The 23,622-nt window shown below is 42.7% G+C and overlaps 1 protein-coding gene across 2 annotated transcripts in view; it reads left to right on the top strand.

The window, feature by feature from the left end:
- EVA1C (eva-1 homolog C) overlaps positions 1 to 23,622 on the top strand; it is a 36,111-nt gene that overhangs the window by 11,178 nt on the left and 1,311 nt on the right. The window contains exons 1-7 of one of the 2 annotated variants that reach the window (XM_052673940.1): positions 43 to 62; positions 3,016 to 3,212; positions 6,385 to 6,508; positions 9,293 to 9,445; positions 18,463 to 18,606; positions 22,155 to 22,235; positions 22,899 to 22,988. In XM_052673940.1, coding sequence (XP_052529900.1) covers positions 3,141 to 3,212; positions 6,385 to 6,508; positions 9,293 to 9,445; positions 18,463 to 18,606; positions 22,155 to 22,235; positions 22,899 to 22,988 — 664 coding nt within the window. In that variant the 5' untranslated portion in view covers positions 43 to 62; positions 3,016 to 3,140. Of the gene's footprint in view, positions 1 to 42; positions 63 to 3,015; positions 3,213 to 6,384; positions 6,509 to 9,292; positions 9,446 to 18,462; positions 18,607 to 22,154; positions 22,236 to 22,898; positions 22,989 to 23,622 lie in introns of those variants that run through there. The other variant, XM_052673939.1, reaches the window with a different exon arrangement.

Below are 23,622 nucleotides of genomic sequence, written 5' to 3'. Positions count from 1 at the left end.
CAGAGCCCTGGGACAGGGAGGAGTGCCAGCATCAGGAGTGGAAAGCAGCTTGAGACTTGCAGGTAAGAAGCAGGAGGAAACTGTGACCAGAGTCAAAGCCCTGCCTAGCGTGGGCTGCCCAGTCTACACCACTCTTGTAAAAGGGCTAACCTCTTGACCTGTGCCTACGTAGTTTGTGTGTATAGTAATTATAAAAAAAAAAGAAAGAGATTTACATGGTCAGCCATGTGAGACAAGTGGTTCGGATAGTACTACGTCACCACTTCTCTTATCAGAGGTTAGCAGCCAATTTCCATTGCTATATTTATCCTTTATTGTGTGCAAATAGTATCCTTCATTGTGTGAGTGTCACTTTAAATGCCACTTGGAAGGCCAGAGAGCATGATGTCTTATTTTCACCAGTCCAACTAACACTAATTTTACAAGTGAGCCATGTTGCTTATTCAGAACAAGAGCACGTTTTTTAAAAAGACATTTTTTTAGAGAATTGAATAGTTGCAGTCGTTGGATAAAGGTGCTTAGATACTGGATTAGGAATTTGAAAGATCAAAGTAGCAGTTAAGATGCCAGGGAACTCATCCAAATCACAACATAGCTGATATTCTTTAGGGAATACTGGGCTGTTTTGTATACGGTACTCTTGGTTCCCCGTAACTTAAAACCTGAAGAATCGAAATGATTACAAATATCAGGCGAAATCTTTCAAGGTGTTGAGTGCCCACTACTCACATTGGGCTGAATACTCTTTTACACTGTGGCCCTTTATGCTACAAAGGCAATGCAAAAGGCCCTCGGCGGCAGCAAATGCCACAGGAGGCCCCTTTGCGGTATCAGACCGTAGCAAAGTAGCTTGGGTGCAGCCGGGCATTGGGCCCATTTTCTTGGCGGTACTCAGCACCTCTCAGGAGCAGGCTGACACAGGAGTGGTTCTGGCAGGAAAGCTCAACTATTTGTGATCTCAATTACACTGGAAAATGTAGGGGATGGGTTCTGCTTTTTTTTTTTTTTTTTTTTTTTTTTAACCTGTGTGAAGCCACACGGCTGGTCTCCATGAGATCTAGGCTGCAAATACAGGTCATGAAATGTTCTCCATCCTGATGGCAATGCCAGCACTCTGAGGCCAGTGAGGTGCAGAGCTCACCTACGTCTCTGCTGCAGTGGCAGACGCATCCAATGACTCCTATCTTCTCCAGAGCTATGGAGGGGGCATGGCAAAGGCACTAGTGGAGCAGGCTTCGTTCTTTGAACTTAACAACTGATAGGAGAGCTGAAATTTCATCCAGCTTCAGCAGGTGGTAAAAACACCAGAGGATTGGAATATCTTTTTCTCATCATTTCGTCGTTTACTTGGAATACTTGGATTTCTGTTTCAAAGCATCTTTCTCTCTTTCTCTCTCTCTCTTTCTCTCTCTCTCTTCCTCGTTTTCTCTTTTGAGGGCTTAAAAAGGCAGCAAATATGAAAATTAAATAGCATGAGCAAACTCTTATTCCTTTCCTTCCAGGAAACTGATTTTGTATTTTTTAGCATTCAAAATGATTGTGGTTCTCTTTCTGATTCAGCAACAAAACAAAAAAAAAAAAAAAGAAAAGAAAATATACACAGTTTTTCTCCATTGTACTTAATAGTAATAATATTGTTCTCATCACAGTGGGATAAGCAGAATTTCTGAGGAGATAATACTTGTTTTGCCTTTAATTAGACCAACCACATGATTGGAAAACAGACAAGGATGGGAAAAATTCAATTTTGAAAATTAAAAAGATGTTTATGTAATGATGGTCACAGTATTAAAATTCCCGCAAACCCTTTTCATAACAAATAAGCGAGAAGCTCTTACTACTTTCTCATTACTTAATAGATTGGGTTTGGGAATTTTGTTTGTTGTTTTGTTCTATTGGGTTTTTGTTGTTGTTGTTTTGCTCTAAATGGGGATGAACTTGGTGTTATATGTTCCATATATTGAGGAGCTAGGTATTGGGTCTAATTTCCATGTGTTTATTGATGAGGAATGGTAAAGATCATGCTTCACATGGAGACTGATATTTTGTGTCCTTTCTCTCTCTTGTCCCTCACCTCTTCCTTCCCACAAATATTCTCTGCATAAAGACAGACTTCAGACGAGTGCAGCAGTTCATTATGTGTATTTATATATACATACTTATCAAAACTTCATAAGTGTAGGTGAGGAAATTCTTTGAATTGAGTAACCCCGGTAGTTTCACATCACAATGGCTAATTTGTAATGGTCAAAGGTAGCAGTCTGCATGTTTCCATGGAATTTTTCTGCCCAAGAACAGAGAGAAGGGCACCAGGACATGAATTTTATAAATACTTGTGGTGATAAGAGACATCTTGGCTTACAGTGCCCACTCGATGAAATACAAATCAGAAGAACAGCTTTCATTAGCTGTTTCATTAGTTGCTCATGGGATTACTTATTAGAAGATGCAAACAGATGGTACAGCTGCATGCAGACCCTACCTCTTCCTCTCCTTGTAACACTGATATTCTCTGGTAAATACAAAATTCTGCATATAGTGCTTTTGGGTTTCTGTCCAGCAGCTTCCATGTCCAGCACTTATGAACAACCTTTCCTCTCTGCTGTCCTAGCACCTGGCTTGGTGGCCCACAGGGAGTCACCTCCCTTGTCATTTGTGCGTAACACAATTGCTAGGAAGCCTCAAAATGCAGAGGGCTGGCTTAAGCCAAGGTATAGCAGACATGACCAAGGAGGGCCTGAGTCCTCCTTGTTGTCTGTGAAATGGCATCTCCAACTGCTGTGCCACTGCTGGGGTACTGATGCAGCCCTGAGACAGTGCCACAGCAACCTGCTGTTCTCCAGACCTGGCTGTTACTGGCATATAAAGACTGACCCAAGCAGGGTGTTGTGGCAGCGGGCCATACGTTTAACCTTGACTGCAGTGCCCTTTTCCAGAGACTGATTGTGATTTTCATATTATCTAACAAGCTTGTCATTTCCTGTACTAGTTGTAACACAGCTGAATATTTTCTAGGTTACCTAACCAAACTTCTTCAAAATCATACTGCTTATGCCTGCGATGGGGAACGTTTGAGTCTGCACTGTCCTCGGCATTCAACAATAAGTATTCAGTCAGCACTTTACGGGCAAGACTACCAAATGTGTGGCACACAACAGCCTGAAGCCAGAATGACAGAACCCACAAACTGTGTGGCACCCACCTCCTTGCAGGTATCACATCTTGTAAAGGTTCATCTTGCACAACATGCCTGTAGACTTCCATGCAGTGAGCTATGCTGCAGGAAAACTGCAAGTGTTCACCATGTTAAATGAAATGTCACTGTGTTTTTGTCAGTTTGTCACAAAAAGTATTTCACCTGAAAGGATTCATCTGGCCAGCAAGATATTACCGTAGACTGTGAAAGCTGTGTAGATTTCCTTCCATTTTGATAAGCCTTACTTTTAAAACCACATTCTCAATGTTCCCTATAGTAATCAGTTCCCTTCTAATCAAAAATCTGTCATGGCTCAGTAGACCAGCCTTTATCTATCACATGGGCTTTCCTTATCCCCAGCAGAGGACACAAATTTTTAACACAGCTGGGTTACAAATCCACTGAGTTAGCTGACATCTTGGTAGGATTTGGCTTGCTCCATGCTGTCGTCACTGAAAGGGCCTGTGGCAGCTAAAGAGCAGATTCTAAGCACTTCTATGGCTACCTATGTTTCAAAAAATACATGGTTTGTATCAAAAATATCCTATATTTTGTTTCCCAAGTCCACTTAAATATAATTTAAAATGACTTTCATTCCATATATTATTGCTTTCTGCCATGGAGACTTCTAACAGGTCTTAGAAGGGCTGGCTTGCACTGCTGTTAAATGTTTGTTTCATCATAGTGGAAATAGCAGTGTTAAACCTAATTCAGTAAATCATTGGAAAAATGTGTAGTCACTGGAATCTAAACATGTTCTGTCAGTGAAGCTGTTGTAAGTGCTTTACAGAAGCTTTGATGAAGCTTGCAATGTTTGTGCTTGTAGCTGACACGTCACTCTTTGACAACAGGGAACATCTGTTTCTACTACTAGTGAGCTGAAGAGTTTTACGGAGTTGTTTGGCAGTAACATCTTCTCTCCAGAAACATTATTAGGCCCATAGTTTATATGTGTGGCTTGCCCATGCTGTACTGCAACTGCTAAAGACATTCCAGCCTTGACCTGTGGGCCATGTGAAAGTACAGCTCTCCACTAAAAACAGTAAGCCAGATGCATCCTTGATGTCATTTTACTGATTACTTGAGGCAACACCAATGATTATTTTGGGTTTGTGATGTTGAGCATCTTTGTGAGGTCTCCTTTTGCAGTTGTTTTTTTTTCCCCCCTTACATATAATAAACACAGCGTGGGACAACTGTTGTATAAACTGTCATCATTGTTTGGGCATTGTCACTGATCAAAGACATGAAATCACTCTGACAGGGCCACAAATGTGAGACATACAAATGCTCTGCATCTTGGGGAGTTCCGGTTCTGTCAAGGAGAAGAGCAATATCCTGTAAACTGATTTCTTAGAGAAAGAGCACCAGTGATCTCATCCCTCCTCCCCTTCCCTTTGGAACTACATCTGCAGTCTGCTTAAATAGGCGTGATGCAGCCTGCAGCCCTGAGGATGTGTAACAGGCATTTCATATGGGGACCTCCTATTAAAAGGATTACTGCAAAATTTGATATGTCCTGGGATGTTAATAACCCTGAGCTGTCTTGTTATGATTATCATTGTTTGCTTTCACAGTTGCATGTTTTTGTGCGGCAGCTTGATAGAGAATGTGACTACTCTTTGCCTTAAGCAAGAGAAAATACAAACAGATGCACAGGAGATGATTCAGCTCGGGTGCAAGAAGATGACTCAGTAGGGGACGGCCATTCTTCATTTGCTGAAGTCGTAACTCTATTTCACTGTCCTGCTCCAGAACGATCCTGATTAAGGAGGAGCTGTTTGTGTAACTTGCAACTCTTTAAAAGAATAGTTGAGTGATAAAATTAAATCTGCTGGGCTTTTCTTTCCCTTTTAAAATCTACAGTATGCACGTAATGCTGGAAAAGTATTGGATGCGCATTGTCTTCTTCTACGCAGGGAAACAAAAAGACAAGAATGTTACAGGATCACTGCAATATGCTGCCAATGTGTATCATTTCTGTTTGGGAAGGATGGCTTCCAGTGATGGCAGGAGAGGCTCAGCCACTGCCAATTGTCTGGAAACAAGCCTGGAAACAAGAGTGCAGCTTGTGCTAATCTCAGTGGTGAATTTGTGATTTGGCATCTTGGTATGACTCAGAGCCCTTTAATGAGAAACAGGACCAAAAAAACCCTAGATTTTATGAAAGTACCTAAAACTGTCTGAGAATTATATATTACAGTTACTCCTATTTAGAGCTGAGTGACATAAAGATAATGCACTCCTTAGTGTGTTGTGCTTTTATATATCAAGAATCAGGGGGACAGCAATCAGAGAATCATAGAATGGCTTGAGTTGGAAGGAACCTTAAATATTATCTAGTTCCAACCCCCCTGCTATGGGAAATAGTATATAGAAAGCCTCTGAACTGGGCTCTGGAGGTGAATAGGAATTTCATAAGTATGCTGCTGCATTTTAATTATTTTTTTAGATGCTTTGGGGTGTGACTGGGTTACAGCTGGTCTCAGAGTCATCTTCTACAGCATCTTCATGTTTTCTTTCACCATCATAGCTACAGGTCTGAAAGCACTAAGTGAGAATATTACTGAAAGTATTAGGAGTGCATGATCCTTTAACTGAGCCTAGAGAAGGTCCACAAGACTCTCTGTGTGTAACAGTGGTGACCTTCCTGTTGTCCTCCTTCACTTGCCACTCAGTGAAACAGCACAGTAAGGACCATTACCACAGTAATGTTTATTGCTATGCCAAAAGATCTAACATAGATTTGACCTTAAAATGACATTTAAAAAAAAAAAAAAAGAAGAAGAAGAAAAAAAAAGAAAGAAACAAGTTAAGGGTAGACTTACTCACACATGTTCTTGGCTCTGTGCGTGGTCCCAAGTATCAGTAGGCTGTGGTGGCGTGCAGCAGTGTCTTGCTGACTGTCTGGGGTCAGAGAGAAGAGTAACTAGCAACAGTGAATTGATAGCATCCTCAACTGCCACTGATAATGCAGCTATGAATGTGTTACCATAAACTTGGCTGAGGCTCAGAGGCCATAGGAGATGTGGCCTAAATCCAGGGATACAGATGTATTACATGTCTGTGGCCAGAAAGCTGTGAAGGAAGTTTGTCTCCTGTATAGAACAAAGTACAACTAAATGTTGTCATTGCTGTATAGCTTCATACTTTGTTTTCAAGACTATCCCTTTTGCCTGTTGTTCTAGAAAGTACTGGATGAATGCCAAAACCTGAGATCCTGCCAACTTCTTGTCAATAGTCGGGTTTTTGGACCTGATCTATGTCCAGGGACCACTAAATTCCTCCTTGTCTCCTTTAAATGCAAACCTAGTAAGTAAAAAACAAGAGAAAAATGTGCTTTTGTCTGTTTTATTTTTTTGTTTTGGTTAGAATGCCACTGCACTGCACAAAGCTTTATATAAATCCATGTTGAGTTTTGAGACTCTTAGATTAATAACAAGTTGCTTTTTTTCTATCCTGCCTTGGCTCTCTGCTGTGCTTACAACTTCACTGTGCTTGCTGCCAATTTAGTGACCAGTGTAGTTTGTCAGAACCAGATGTCAGATGTCAGACTCTAAAGGAAAAATGTTTTGGAAATTATTTTTAAAGCGATGGCAATGATAATGTCTTATTAGAAATACAGAGCTGAACAGCAAAAGCAGATGTCTGGATCCAAATGATGAAGATCTCATAAGAAGAAGTATGCAAAAATGCTTAAGAAGTAGGACCAAAGTTTTCAAAGATCCTCTGTTATTATCTACCATTTGTAGGCTAGCGACTGGAAGATACACGGCTGCATGGCTGAATTTATTATAGAATTACCTGTATCCTAAACAGGTAATTGACATTGGCATGGAAAAGGGGCAAATCCTGCCCTAAAGAGAACCATCTTTGCAAACATGAGAAAAGCGTCAAAAAAGTTAATCATGATGAGGTTTAATTTATTGTTTTGTTTTCTTTCAATTGTTTTTCTTGTTGCTATTATGTGTGAGAACAAGCCCTGGTTGCCCAGGGGCTCAGCTGTTTCTGTCAGCTAATTTCCAGTGTGGCTGAAGTGGATCCCAAAGAAAATTCTTGTGGAGTTATTTATGGGGAGGTTCACCAGCCAACACAGGATACCATCCCACAGCTAAAGGAGAAAACATGAAAGAGATTTTCTTTCATCATAGCATCAGGATAGGCTTCATTGGTGGAATAAGAATAAATGTGGCACAGCAAGCTCCGTACACAGTATGCAACAGAGAACTAAAGAGCAAAGATGGAAAGGAATAGATCTCACCTTTGGCAAAGCACTGACAAAAGAACTGGCAGAGAGATTTATTGGGCCAATTATCTAACACTGTTTAGAATTTATCATTTTTGTGATCTGTTTTATTACCTATTACTAATATTTTTTTTTTTTTCCATATACTACGATTACTACATTACTGATAAATACAATAAGTAAAATCGAATATAGCAATTGTGACTGTTTTCATTAGAAATCTCCTTCTACTAATGAAAAGTGGATCCTCTTTTTAGTTTTTAATTATTATTTTAATATTTTAGATATTTTTTTGTATTTATATTTAGATTTATATTTAGATAAGTTACTTTGAGCACAAAATACTGTCTGTGGTACAAATATTACAAAAGCTGGTCAAAAGTGTATTTAGCTTTCAGAATAGAAGAGAGTCCAGTTCCAGTGCAAAGTACATTATTTCATTCAGCAGGAAATTTATATTTGTAGATGAGATACCAATATTGTTAGACTTGGCTGGAAGAGCATCCCTATTCAGGAAATTGCTTGGGTATCATTTTAAGCATGTGTTGCAAACTCCTTGCCTCCTTCAAGCGAGCGCTGAAGTGATTACCTGAATTCCTTAGTTTTTCATCTCCTCGGAAACGTTGCCCTTCCCTCTGCATCTCTGCAGACATGTCTGTTGTATGCCAACCCTCATGATGCCCATGGGTCTGTCCTGCATTCCCTCCTCACAGACTCACAGAGGCAGAGCCCAACTTCAGGCTGCCAGCCCTGGGATCAGAGCCGCCGTTTTGTGGGTACGACCCCCGTGGCAGTGCAGGGACTGGGAGGGACTTTAAAGAGGAAAATTAACCTTTAAAAAAAATAATGATCTATTCTAAATGGAACAGTGTTTCCTTTATTGGATAAATAGGAGTTTTTCTTTCTGGACCCACTAGCACTTACACCCACACTCTGCTCCCTCAGTAACAGTAAGATTTCCCTTTGCTCCTGCTTGGCTCAGGAACCTTCTTTCCTGTTTTCACATGATTGAAAGACAAAAGCATTGAGCAGAACGAACTCTTCTCCCTGGCCTCAACTGCACGAAGGGATGGTGTGGCACTGTAGCCAGGCCAGGGAGGCCAGGGATGGCAGAACCCAGCCTAGGGTTGTGCCTGGGTGGGATCATCCACACTGTCCCAAAGGTCATCCCTCTCAATGTGGGGAGCTCTGCCAGCCTGCCCATGCCCCCTGAGAGAGAGAGGGCGGTGTTTTTCTCAGGCTCCTGATCCACATTGCTTTGTCAGCAAAACTTTCAAAGGAGCCTTGCCGGGTGGTCACACCCAGGGAAACCCACTGACTGCTGGAGCGATGCAAACAGAGCTGAGAGCACTGCCTGGCTCGGGGCTCACAACTTGTCCTCCATTCTTCGGCACTCACTTGGTGCCGCGTGCTGTGCCGCCAGCGATGCCAGCCGCCTCCGTGATTGATGAGGCCACAGCATTTGGAATGGGCACAGAATGCGACATTGTCCTGGGGAGGTACAAAAGGAAAGGATAAGGCTTGTCCTCCCGAACAGTAGTGAAAAGCAGGCCAGAAAAGCACGCAGGAATGGGGGCGGAGGTTCCAGTGGGAGAGGAGATTGGCAAAAGTTAGTATTTCAATTCATTTTTAAAAAGAGCTGGAGGCTTCAGGCAGTCATGAGGGAACAATTTAGTTGGAGGAAATGCTCCACTTCGCTATTGGCTTTGTCTGTGGTTGTAATTGTTCCACATATCACTCAAAAAACAACTTGCAGAAAAGCTGTTTTCTGTCATGCTGCTATTTGCTATTAACAGTCTAGCTGAGAAACTTGCCTCATGCTACTGTATTGCTTTTTGCTTCTATTTCAGCTGAATACAAAACCAAATCAGCCTGTGAAAACCAGGAACTGAAACTCCACTGTCAAGAGTCCAAGTTCCTTATTATCTACTCTGCCACCTACGGCAGTTGGGCACACAAGGACAACATCTGCTCGGCCAAGGCAGAACGCATCCCTCAGTTTGGTAAGTTAGAATGCTCTCAATAGACCTTCTCCGTGTGGCTGCACAGAAAAGGGGGGGCATGGGTGGGGAGAAAGGGTCAGGCATGAGAGCAGTGGCATTTTGGAAGTTCGTGGTTGAAGCATGAGAGATTATTTCTGAAACTCAAACAAAGTGCCTAGCACAAGGGAGAAATGAGTAAGAAATGTAAGCAATGTAATAGCCCTTGATGTAGTTAATAATTTTTACTATGATTACTCTCAAATACTCTTTCTATTGGCTCTCTTGAACTTAAGTGACTATTTTCAATATCAGCTGCTGGCTCTCATCTTCCTCCAATGTCTGACAAAGACCAGGCAATATGAGCATCATGCCACCTTGTCTTTCTAATGCCTTTCACACTGATCTCTCCTTGCCTTAAGTGCAGACAGTCAGGATGAGGTCCACAGGTCAGGACCCACTCCTTTGGATACAGTGGTATGACCCAACTCCAAGACTGTGGTAGTGTGCTAATAAATCAGATCCATCTGGGGCTTCTCTCTGGCAGGAGCCCAGAAAGCAGGAAATGATGTGTGTGTGTAGCACCTAGCCCTCACCCCCATGGCAGGATGGCTGCATGCAGTCTGACTCCTGGGACTGCTCACCAGCCTTAATTGTGATGGGAGCTGCTGGTACTGGCCAGAAAAGTGCAGGGACCACAGATATCAGCACAGAGAACTGTGTTAGTGTTAGAAATGTTTCCCTGTCACTGCTGGTTTACTACAGGTGCATCTCAAGGGATGTGAATATTAGTGTTGCTGTATTAATATATCTAGTCAATATAGTAATGTTGCTATAGTGTTAGCACCTTGGTGACAGACTATGAGCATTATCAAACTCACGCTGTTCCCCTTCAAACAGGTAGAAGAACCCAAAACATCATCAGTATTTTACGGTCAACATCAATTACCAATCACTGACTTCAAAGTCTCAACTGGTGCAAGACTAATAGCTCAGTTTTTATCATTAGGTACCTAATTATATATTTTATGTGTTTGTGAGGATGCTTGTATGAATAATGCATTCAATGCCAGACACCAAAAGCATGGAGGTATGTTTTCATGCTGTGGAGAAAGCCAGTGCAGGATCTGCGTGCTGCTTACCTCCCTTCACACCACACAGTTAAGGACTTAGATGGTTGACACCAGTCCTGTGCAAAGCCTGAACTTTACTCACTTCTGAGAAATTGCTACAAGTGAAATCTGTAATCTGAATTGCGTCTCTGAACAAGAGAGATCAATAACTAGTCTTAAAAGCAATTTGTCTGCAAGCCAGTGTTTCTATTTAGTTTTATAAGTATTAAAAATGTATTGGCTGAAAAATGTATTCTGTTCTTTTGCAAGAATCTACTTAAAACTGCCAGGTCCGTATTTCACACTGGCTATTCTAACACAAACTGTAGCTATGTTTATTTGTTCTACAAAGGAAATATTTTAGCAGGTTTCTGAAAGACCCATATATTCTCTGTGATGATGGCCTTAGTGTATGACTCCAGGCAGAGCAGAAAGAGCTCAGTTGATTGAGGAAGACCATCACACTTGCTTACTTCTTGTATTTCTTTTACCTCTGAAAATTGCTTACTTTCCTATAGTGTCCTATAGAACTTATATTCTATAGATCATAATACTGCAAAGTCTTCTTGCTGGATAAAGTCTCTCAGTGTAAACAGATGAGGAATTTGCAAGAAAGCAAAATCTGTGCTTTGACTGCCTGCATAAAAGCACTTTTTGGCTGTTGCTCTTTTTGTGTTCTGGAAAACAACCTAAAGCTGGCAATAGGAGAGAACATAAAACTTGAGACAAACACAAGGTAGAGCTGCAGAAGGTAGACCCTGGTACAGGTTTCCCATTATTTAATGAAGTAGTTGGCCTCTTCCTGCATAGTGCCAGTAACACCCCACAGTGAGTACAGTCTTCCAGAGCACTTATGTGCTTAGGAGTATACATTCAGTTATCCCAAGGGACTTAGCACTTAGGAACAAAATCCAATTGACTCCCATTCTATCCATCTGGAGCTTAAATCTTACTTATGTGGCTATTCAAGCCCATACAGATGACAGTGCATGCATAATTAGGCTATTTAAGTGCCAGTATACTTTTTCTTTGAGAAGGCAGTGATAGTTTGAATGTCAACATCATTTCAACGATTTGAGGCAATTTAGAAAGTGTAGTGCAGCTGTTCTTTATTCCAGAATCAGAGCCCCTGTATGTTTGCATCAAAAGCTAAATCTGCTCCAGCTCAAACTCACGTTTGTGCATCTTGGCCTAAAGACAGTGGTCAAGCCCTACCATTTCTTTCACTGCATAACAGGAAAGCTGCGTTACATTTTTTTTAGTACTATGCAAATAAGAAGTTGTCTGTAGTTTCTGATGACAGCTATAGGAAGTCTCTGTTGAGCTCAGAGTTTTGCTTTTATTCCTACTGGGTTTGTTCCTACTAGAAGTACTGGATGTTGAATTAATTAGATACTTCTCTAGGTTTTGGCCACCTCACATTATATGCATTGTGGCTGATAAGCCATTACTGGCATGCAGCAGCACTGAGCTGAGACAGATGTATTCTGAATTATCAGTTTACTTTTCTGTGAACAGTGTATCAAATCAGCTGTCAGACTTACACAGCTGTTCTTTAGCATAAGGGTTCTTCTCCATATAGTAAACAGTATATAAATCTGTCTCTTTATCAACAACATCTGCATGGCCTCAGAGCATCTGTGGGACCCTGGGCCCCAGGTCAGCATCCAGCATGGCTGCCACAATCAAAAACTTTACAAGAAAGCTAAGATTTACTTGGATGCAGTTCTACGTAGCAGAATCTATTGTGCTCAACAGATCTCCAACAAATAGGAGCCTGTAGCATTTGTTTCCTCTGTTGGTTTTTTTCTGACATACTCTGTCTTTTACATTTGTACAAACATGTACAAGAGGAAAGACAAAATTTATTGGCCAAATGAAGTGAGAGTTGTGCCAAAACAGGTTACAATAGAGAGTATGAGGAAGATTCAGATCAGCAAACACCTCTCAAATCATAGGTTACTCTTGTTAATACTTGAAAGAAGGCTTGGTAGTAGGTAGCCTCTTGCTGCAGCTTGCAAGCCAGAACAGTAAAATGTACTTACCAGAAATGTTACCTGGATGTGCACTGACTGGTCAGAAGTGTGCTGCCTCAAGCACTAATGACAAACAGAACCCAGACCTGCCCATCTGTATTAACGAAAGGTAGGGTCCTTCCCAGCACAGACCTCATTTTAGCCTCTTCCCATTTTGTGGAGGTTAAAGAAGTGCATTCTGTGACAAATTCAGGCACTCACATGCCATACTTTACACCATGGCATAGCATACCCCGGGGCTAGATTTTGTCTAATCCCCTCTTCCCATTGAAATAATGTTCAGGCAAGAAAAAGGGGTATTAACAGGAAACAGAGTCTTCCAGAATCCTGCAGATGCCTTCTAGCTAGCAAGGTATTAAGTTATATAAGGGTATTCTGTGATGTCATGATTCCTTTTATTTGTTATATATGTATGTATATATATATGTATGTGTATATATATATATTTATATTGTGGACAATTTATCTCTTATTCAGCAACAGAGGCTGAAAAGCTTTTGGCTCCTTCTCATATCAGGAGATGTATATTCTTCCTGCTATGAGCCAGTTCCTTGTGTAAGTCTCTCCAGAGCATCTGTAAATGAAGTCAAAGTACAGATAGATACAGGCAGATCTGGAAATACTTAAGCACCAAAGTAGCTAGGTTCATGCTAGCTGTATATTTCTAGGTGCTGTAAATCACAAACCATGTAAATTGGGTGGAATTTGGGAAACATTGGCCACTGAAATACTGACACTTGAAGGAGCACTGAGTAGATCAGCAAGAGCTCTGAGTCCAGTGCTTTGCTGGAGGAAGGAGTGAGGATTTCTAGCTGAAAGCTGCTGAAAACAACATGACTGAGTCCTTTCTAGACTGCAAGTACCATCAGCTGTAGGCCTGGGCATACTCTGCTATTGCTATGCTTCACATGCTTAGCTTATATTACTAGCTAATTAAAGTTGATTTCAGACACAAACCCTGTGGACGGTCATACAAGTGGCAGGCTCCAGAACAGAAGAAATCTGAGACTGCAGAACAGTTATTTTGGTAACACAGCATACAGGTTCATGGTGAAAGAGCAAATATATCCCAGCTGTGCTCCAGGGGACAAGGCAGCAGGATGCTGTGAGCAGAGTAGATGCAGAGGTATGGTTCTGTAGCAGTGTCAGGGCTCAGGGACATGAGGAAGGTTAACATCTCCCTCTGCAGCTTCTGCCACTGCTGTCTTGTCACGTGTGGGAGACAGCACTTCATCCATTAGTGTTTTCTTCACTGGCAGTTACAGGGTTTTCCTTGTACCTGGGTTCTTCTAGCTTACATTTTTGAACAGTTGGAGAAGTATACTTGACACTCAAGTTTAAAATAGAGTTACAAACCAAATTGTGCAAAACAAAGCTGTAGGCTTTTGAGCAGAAGGAGCTCAGTTCCTGCTTCCATCCAAGTAGTATAGGCCTCCACTTGTATCCTCTACTGGGCATCTGTGCTGGCCCTCGCTCCATATCTGTGTGTGTGCAAGCAGAGGAAAACTGCACCAAGTGCTTAGAGGCTGAATTTTGAACTCCAAGCCACTTGTAAATAACACCAAATAATGGGCTAATCTCCTGTAGGCTAAAGGAGCCTCCAGCAGGCACATGAGCTGCTGCTGTGTGGCATGGGAGAGAGATGGGGCAGCTTTGCAGAATGCCATGGTATAGTATTCACTCGTAAGGAATGGCCTGTTCTGACAATAAGTATTTTTAGCATAGCGTACTGGCAGAACTTGGACCTGGAATATAAAGATACCAGCACCATTTCTCATAAATGTTTTTGCTGGAATCAGCAGCACAAACGGCCCTTTTCTGATGCACAGGCAGGACCCTGTGTGCCATACTTTTGCATAAATTACCATATTATTATGGAAACTTTCTTTAGGAGCCCTAAAGCCTAAGCCCTAGCTTGGTCCGGAACTCCACAGTTTCCCCTTGTCACTTCTTGTTCTCACAGCTGATATCTGGGCTCTACAAAGCACAAGCCACGCTGATTTGATAGTGTGAAATCTTTGCTTTCAATTGATTTTAAAAGTGTGCTCCTTATTCTTTTGTGGGTAGACACGGCCCAGAAAACATAAAGCACTATAAGCCAGCCAGCAGTTTGGGATGAAAGCAGTGAGCAACTGGACTCTAGCGCCAAAATGAAAAGTTGAGATGGGGTTCCTCTTATGGGAGCCCTGGTCCTTCATCGGCGTGTTACTTTTCATGTAGTATGGATCTGCGTTTGAGACACATTTCTCACTCACCACATCTTGTGCCCTATGCATAGCAATGTGGGAGAGAACAGCAGCCAGTCAGAAAACAGCAGAGGGTGTGAGCAGAGGCTGTTGGCAGTGCTTGGCACAAAACTCTTGGGCCAGCTCTGGCTGTTCCATCACCTGCAGCTCTTGTGTGGCAAGAGGCAAAGAAAGGAAGGGAAAGCTCCTACGGTCTGAATCGAGAGAAGCTTTGAAGAATCGGAAAACAAATTGCTACTCATTAAAGCCTGCGTGATTTATGGCATGTCATTTGCATGCCAAAACTTTCCTAAACAAAGCTAATTAAGGAGCTGAAAGAGCCTTGCCTCCAGAAACAAGGCTTTCTGCTCTAACTGTTAAATAGCTGCAGTCAGGTTTGATAATTTACCACTGTGTTAAGAGCCTCTGCTTCATGCCCATATTTCCATGCCACACATAGAAGCATGCATTTCAAGGGACTCACCAGCACTCACGATGTGTAACAGGCAGCTCTGACAGGAGGGAATGAAAAATGAGTGTTTTCCCAGCCATCCAGAGCTGCCCTTTCTGCCACTGCTGGGGGTGTCACCAACCTCCTGGCGTTCTGAGAAAGTGCTTTTCAAGAGGCAGTTTATTTTAAACATCTGGTACCAATTTAGCAAGCCCCATAAAATGTAAGCTTAGTTCAAACAGTACTTAGATGTTCAGGAAGAAGACACAAGAAATGTTTATATTCTCCTAATTTGTGATTTCTTCAGGACTGCTGAGTGGGACTACTCACTCATTTACTCAAATTTAAGCATGGACTGAACCTCGCCCTCTTTCAGATGCTTCAGTGAGATGTATGACCTGAAGGAACAGGTTGCCCAAGGAGGCTGTGGATGCCCCATCCCTGGAGGCATTCAAGGCCAGGCTGGATGTGGCTCTGGGCAGCCTGGTCTGCTGGTTGGCGACCCTGCACACAGCAGGGGGGGTTAAACTAGATGATCATTGTGGTCCTTTTCAACCCAGGCCATTCTGTGATTCTGTGATTCTGTGATTCTGTGAAGGAGACGTTATCCCCAGCATCAGCTCTGTGTTGCTGCAGCTGGTTTCCCATAAAACCCCCAAGCAGGTTTCATTGAAAATAGCTTGGGTGTCTCTTCAGTACACACCGACTCCTCTGACTTCACTGCAGATACACTTCTGTAACGTCTGCTTGTAGGAGATAGTGCAGATGAAGCTGAAGCTGATAAAAAAGTGGCCTTTGCTACTGAGTACACAGAATTCCTCTGAGCTGAACTCATGGTTCAGCCTTCACTGGAGCTGCCAGGACAGCTTGGGGAGGTAGCAAGGACACACACAGAACTGAGAGAAGGAAACTGAACAGGTTTTGATTGTACTAAATGCCAAAACCTTGCTATACCACAGAGAGCTGTTAAGTAGTGCTTGTTTTGTTTTGCTTTGTTTCATTTTTGTTATGGATCTCTTCAGTTAACGTTTGTGCTGCCCCGCAGAAGCAAGCCAGCCTTAGTTTGTGTTCACACACCTGTGACACCAGCCAAGCCTTGCAGAGCTCTCCAAAAACAGGCCTGCCAGGAGCCTACAGGCACATGAAGGTAGAGGAGCCAAAGCCAACATGAATGTAGGCGATAACGAGTTATTAACTCTCAGAGAACAAGAGCAAACAGCTACCAGAGGCAAAATGAAACATGCACTCACTGTATCACTGAATTTGTAGAAAACCATCAGCGCAACAGCTGGCTCTTCCTTAAGATACTGCATGCAGCTCAAAGGGCAGGAGAGTTTGGAGAACATATAATTAACTTCGCCAGATTGCTGTTGTTCTCCCAATCTGTTCATCAGTTGGATGTGATGATCCTGAAGCTCACTTCCAACCTGGATGATTCTATGATTTATGAATCATCTGATAGTTCCTCCTGATATTCTCCAGTTGTTTTCATGCTTGCCAAAAGATGCTGCTTAGCTGCCTAAAATGTCCACCTGAACGCATTCTTAGCTGATGGCCAGAAAGACTAAAATAATTGAGTTATTTAAGCAGAGCTATTCAGTGTCTCAAGACAGATTTCCTTGCCCGATGAACAGCCTTCCAAGTATTAGGTTCTCAGGTCCCGAGAAAGTTGCTCTTCTCTAAAATCTATCTTCAGCACTGATCCCTGGGCCTTTTGCCAGACAGATCGGTCCAGTATCTTCTGATGTTCTGTTTACATACATGACAGTGCTGGTGTCAAGGGATTAACTCTAAAGATCACTAAAGATCACAGATCTACCCCAGCTACATATGTTGGAGGTCAATCTTCTTTGCCGAGAACCTCAGTCTCAGTTCTCTTCATTCTTTTCAAACAAAACTGATTTGAGAAAGAGATGGGGTGTCTTTGTGAACATGATTTCTCCTTTCTCTGCAGAGGCACAAATGAGCTTAAGCTGCTGGAAGGTGAAGATGCCATGTTTGTCTCAGGGTTTTTACAGAAGGAAAGATAGTTCTAATGAACAGAGAACATGTTGTCAAATCTATAGAATGTTGCTGCCCAGGGAGAAGTAGCATGAGAAATGTTTGTCATCCATAGAAATGTACCAGAAGTGTGAGGAAACACTGACATCTTGTAAGGAAAACATTCCTTGCTTAGAGTAAGATTTTCAAGTTCTGCATATTTTCTGCTTCAAAACAAGAACCAGAAGGTATTTTTGCTCTTTAGATTGGGGTTTAGCTGATACGGATACTGAGAATTCAATCACATTTAGAGATGTTTCTTTTTTAAAGCAGAATTTTAAATTTTTTTTCTGATACACAAATTTTATCTGATACACAAATTTTCCCATTCAAATTTAGCTTTGGTGTAAAATCTGCTGACCGTGTCTCATTCATTTATAAATCATGGTGGAACATAGAAAACTTGAGTGAAAAAATCCCCATCCCAGCAAATGCAGGCAGGTGCAGCTGTGAGCATTAGTACAGTGCACTGTAGGTGCCTTTGACATTGCCTTAGGCATTCAAATTTGGCAGCATGATGGGAGCAGTGCAGCATTTTGTATGGCAGAGAGAAGTCAAATGATTTTCTGGTTAAACATTGAGCCTATTTTGACCTCTTGGCCATAGCAGAATGGCTCCTAGCAGCACCAGGCAGAGTAAATCATAAGCTACTCTTGATTTCACCGTAGACCGAGCTGTTGCGGTGCACAGAAATTGATCTCACCTAACTTGAACTGAAACTGGGCATCCAGTCAAACCTTGGCGATAATCCTGGGAGAGGAGGGGGAGGCCTGCAAACAGCACTGCATCGCCCTTTACTGGCACACTCATCTTAAGGTGGAGCAGGTGAAGCAGGTGGAGAGCTGCGTGAAGATGCTTAGTTCTTCCAGGTTATCCTGAAAAGAACAGAGAGGACGTTTGCAAGGCACCTCATTTGAAATTTGACTTGAATCTTACTGCAGCCTTAGTATGCGACTGGAAGTCATCATGAGGGAGCCAATTTGCTGCAAATCCTCCATTTCATCACGTGCTGCCTTCCTTGTATTCACAAATGTTAATACCTAATTCTGAAATCCTGCTTGGGCAAGCGCAGGTGTGTGAAATTGATAGTAGGTTTGTATCTTTAGCTGTGCACGTAGCAGTTATTATGCCTGATAACAGCAGAGTTGTATATTTATTGGATGTGTTTTTCTTTCAGACTGCTTGTCTCACACAGCGCTAGAAGTTTTATCAAAGAGGTGTTATGGGAAACAGAGATGCAAAATTATTGTCAGTAGCCAAGATTTTGGAAGTCCGTGCCTACCTGGAGTGGCAAAACACCTAAACGTCAGCTATGCATGTGGTAAGAGCAAATGCATGGTAATTTTGAAGCCCTCATTCCCTGTAAAAATGTCTTAGTGAAATAAGGGCTTGAGGTTATGCATCACTCACAGAACTGAGGCAACACAGACAAGAAGGAAGAGGTTCTCATTTTCTTTACCATAGATTAATATATTTGCATCGTGGGAAGGCAGAGTTCCCTGCAGTTCTTTTTCTCAAAAGCCAGAGCCACGAGACAGCAAAGTATAGCACAAATACAGATGAGAGAAAAATGATTGCAGGACTTCAATGCAGCGCCTTATATAGGTGTTGAATCCTCTTAGGAATGTCTTTCTCTGGCTGAGGACTGGAACAGATTTCCTCAGCCTCTGCTTCTGGGGATGAACTGTGACCCTCAGAGGTGGCTGTCTGACATGCCGGTGGATGTGTCCAATCAGTTTTACCAAGTTACTGCTCTGCTTGCTGTGCATAGGCTGGGAAGCTGCTGGCTTCAAGGAGCACTGGCTATCTATGTACTTTTGGCAGTAGCCATGCAGGACTGACTGCCAGATCACTGCCTACCTGAGGATCAGAGGAAAGGGAGCCCCAGCTGTTCCCTTGCTGGCATGAGAGATTTTCTCTTCCAGTCTCTCCATGTGTACGTTGTCAGGCAAGAGGCACTGCAGCAACTCTCCACATTGTTGAAGAGAGCTGGAGCCTGTCTTTGCACTAACAAACACACAACATTATTGTGTGTTTGCCTTCATGCTGTAGTAACTTTATGAATGTGTTAATGGAATTCTCTTTAATTAGAGTAAGGATAATTACAACAGATTGTTCTTTCTTACACACCCGTATACTGGAAAACAAGCGTATGTTTGTTTGCAGTGAGGTTCTGCATTCTGATTTGTAGTGAATTGTTTTTGCACTAACGCATGGATAATAAATAGTGCCTGTGTGCTTTGCTGGCACACGTCGAAGACTTTTTCTTCTGCCAGATCCTACTGAGCTGTGCGGTCTGAAACATTAGCCAATGGTTTGCAGGTCTAATTATTTTACAGATCATCTAGGGAACATGGGAAGAGGCTGGGCGTGGTCCACAATGGCATTTTACATTCTTTTCCCTCACTAGAAGATCCCTGCTAGCCTGACGCTTCCCAAGCTGAGGTACATGGGCATTTTTCTGAAGTGACAGGGGCAAAGCTGAGCAGACCCTGTTTTCTTAGGGCTGTGACACACTTGTAAGCATGAACAGGAATGTGAAAAACCACACTCCCTACCTCAGAGGTCAGCAACTAGTTAGCGTCTGCCTGCATTTGTGTTTTGTGGTTAATAACAACTTACTGGGAGCTGGGAGATGCTGTTTTTTCACAGTCCCAGTCTCACAAACTCCTCAGCATCACCTGAAGTCTGCAGAGACTATAATCTATCAGCTCCTGCTGAGGCAAGGAGCAAGCCCCAGGAAACACAGCTTCTACCTGCACATCCTGCATGTCTCTGGCAGTTCACAGTTGCTTGCTGGCTCCTGCCCTGCCTGGCAAAGCAGAGCTGCACAGGATCTAATGTAGATAAAAAAATCCTTCTGCTGGTATCAGCTAGTCTGTCCAGTGACCTCGGCACACCTCATCTTGGTTAAAGTCCTTATGACTATAGTGTGTCTGAAATTAAACCCCAACAAAAATTAATAGTGCAAGTAGCCAAGAACAGTACAAGCAGCTGAGAGCTTTTGTTGCCTGTAAAATTCTAAATCAAGCATTCCCCTGCAATAGATACTTGCATGAGCAAAGGATGCTGACTTGGCAGGAGGTAGGACAACAGGACGAGACAAGGCTACACAGTCTGACAAAGCTGGTCTAGGTATGTGTCCAGCATCAGGACTTTCCTGCCCATCAGAATGTGGCAATCCCAAAGCAGCACTGCAGATTCCTTGTGTACTGCCTTCCTGCTACTTCCCTAGCAAACTCTTGCACCTCTCAAGCACACTGCTCCTAACAGCCAGGTTTGTGAATTCAGCATGTGGTCTGAAAGGAAACCAGCCTTGTCCGTCAAGAAAAATATTCTGCCTCTGCAGAACAGTTAAGAATTACAGTGGCATACGAGCCAAAATAGAAATTAGTTAGTTTGTCCCTATCTCTGTTGGCTGTCTATTGCAAACAGGAGCAAAGAATTCTAAAAAAATCCTTCATCAGGAAAGGCAACAGTTATGACTTTGAGCCCACACACACAGAAGAGTTCTGCTCAGAAAGAAGAGCTATTTTTAGTTGTTTTGAATGTAAAAACTATGCTAAGCCCCAAACTTCTGTCTCTGTTCCATTTGACTTTCTTTAACACTGCCTATTGGCAAATGTTTGTGTGCAGGATATAGGTGGGCTTCAGACTTGGAATTTCTGTCTTTTTTTCCCCTTCACATCAGTCTGAAAATCAATCAATCTGCCTTCATACAATACAGAGAACAAGTGCCAAGACCTGAATCCATGAAGGGCCCATTCATCTTGTGCACAATCTGAGAGCTCTCCATATCTACACAGCATGCTTTCTTTTAGCTCTTTTATTTGTTTTAGCAAGAGTGGGAAAACATCCCAAGAGAAAAAAAATAAATGAGAATACCCAGTAGCACCCTGCCACCTCATCCTCAGCATCTTCCCTCTCTGAGACTGCTCACTTCAGAGGCCCTGCAGAGAATGTCAGACAAGTCTTTAAATGTTCCTGGGCCATTCTGACAGTGAATTGAATCTAAGTCAGCAGTGTGCCAGGGCAGCCGAAAGGACCAACCATACCCAGAGGTGCACCAGGCCCAGCACTGCCAACAGGTGAGAGAGTGGGAACAGGCTGCCCAGGGCAGTGGGCATGGCCCCAAGTGCTGGAGTTCAAGGAGCATTTGGACCACTTTTTTAGACATAGGGTTTGGATGGTGCTGTGTGGAGCCTGAAGTTGGTTCCTCCTGCTCAGGATGTTCTGTGATTCTGGCTTTTTCCACTTTTCTCTTTTTCCTCTACAGCCCTTCTGTAGTAGAAGGGCTGCTCCACTCCCATGGGTGTGTGGGGAGATCAATCCTCACCTGGGGCTGCCTCCCCCTGTAAACCCTGAGAAGCCAAGCAACTCTTGGCAGGTGAGTGACCCCACAGATCCAGGTTTCAGGGTGTTTACCTGCCATGAGGTTAAAATGCAATCATGTGAACGTTAGCCAACAGCTGATGGCATGGCACATAAGAAACACAGCTGTGGCCAGGGATTCCAGCAGGCACGATTTCTCCAGCTGCTGCCATCCTTGCAGGGCATAGTTTTAGGCACCACCATCAGAAGCCCCATTCATTTAGAATACAAACACTCCTTGGCTGTGAGGGTGCCAGAGCACTGGCACAGGCTGCTCACAGGCTGTGGAGTCTCCTCCTTGGAGATGTCCAAAAGCCACTTGGACGTGGCCCTGCGCATCCTGGTCTGGGTGTCCCTGCTGGAACAGAGGTTGGGTCAGGTGGACTCAGCGGCCCTGGCAGCCTCAGCCACTCTGTGATCCTGTAATGGGGAATGGTAATTGACAGGGGATCTGGTTTGCAAAACTGACAGTGCATCATTTGCCTTTCTTCTTTCCAGTTCCTAAATTCATCCTCACAGCTGTCAACCACCTGGTCACTCACAACAATTCTTCCGTGAAGCAGAATGATGGTGAACATGGTAATGAAAAAAAACAATAAAATAAAAATAAAAGGTTTACCTTCGATTGCAGTAGGACATTGTGGTCCAGTAGAGGCAGGTGTAAGGGAGGGGACAGTGGGAGTGCTTCTGGGACAGCTTCTCTCTGCCTTGCGGACAGTTGTCAGCAATCAGAAGGGAAGAGCTCACAAGAGGCCTTGCAGTCAGCTGTATGTGCCTTATACTGCTTCTGAGGAGCTTGCTCCTCCTAAAAGCAAATAAAATGAATGATGTGGCCGGTGCATATTTGCTGTCATTGCTGATGAGAGCACTGCAGTGATTGGTCTGGGAAGTCTGTTCTGCAGCTGTGAAGTTAATGCAGTAAATTATTTCTGACAGCTTAATGGGAAGAGGTAAGGTGATTCACGTGGTAATAATTTCTTTTTTTTAAATAAGATTTCCATTTTACATGTATTTGATATTTTCAATACCTTATTAATTATATTTTACTTCAAGATTTATCTTAATATTTATTGTATTGACCAACCATTATTTGGTTTAACAATCTGCAAGGTTCCTATAGCAGAGTGCTGGTCTGCCTGTGTTTTGGACAGACTCATTAGTTCAGAAGGGATAAGGGGAATATCAGTGTGATGGCTTTATCATCTACAGTGTGACTGATTGTTCTATCTCCTCTCACTGCAGGTATTGATATCGATCCAAAGGAATCAAGATCTCCAAAGAAAGATGGCACCATTTTTAGCAACTCCTTGGCTACATTTGCATACATTAGAGGTAGGAAAATGAGGCAGCTTGGTTCATTAGGTGTTGGCATTTTGGAAAGAAGGGGAAAAGGGAAGATGACTTCAGAAGCTCACAGCTGGTAATCCCACATTTATAGTAATAGTATTATTACAATATAATTACAGTCCTGTGGATGGGACTATCACAGTCTAACTGACATTTATAGAATATTTTCCATCCTGAAGGATCCAAACTCTTTTAGGGACAGCAGCCAAGATTTTTTCAATTAATATTTTCAGTGGGGGCTGTTGGTTATTTGGTATTTTTAAAAATCTGGTCCTGATCTGGGAGCAGTGTTGGAGACATCCATTTTTGGAAATGTTGGTTTACATAAGTATAAGGATCAGTGAAAAGCAGTAAAGAACCAACCAAACAAAGAAAGCAGCCATCTCCAGTATGAGCCATGACAGGTCTTGTGACTTGGCAATGCTAAGGCAAATTTCATTGAGGCCAGTAAATTCACGATCAGGAGATCTCTGACACCATGAGAGAAGTCTAATGGATTTCAGAAGTAAGCATTAAGAAGCAACTCCAGAATTAAGATTTCTGCGCCTCTAGGAAATGGCAGAACCGTGCAGCTGTGGAGTCCCTGCCTCTTTTGTTGCTTTACTGAGATGCTATCTCA

Source organism: Tympanuchus pallidicinctus, unplaced genomic scaffold (assembly GCF_026119805.1).
Source record: "Tympanuchus pallidicinctus isolate F22 unplaced genomic scaffold, pur_lepc_1.0 scaffold14, whole genome shotgun sequence".
Classification (NCBI taxonomy): Eukaryota; Metazoa; Chordata; class Aves; order Galliformes; family Phasianidae; genus Tympanuchus; species Tympanuchus pallidicinctus.
The sequence above is the reverse complement of the archived record's forward strand: the minus strand, read 5'-3'. Positions and strand labels throughout refer to the sequence as shown.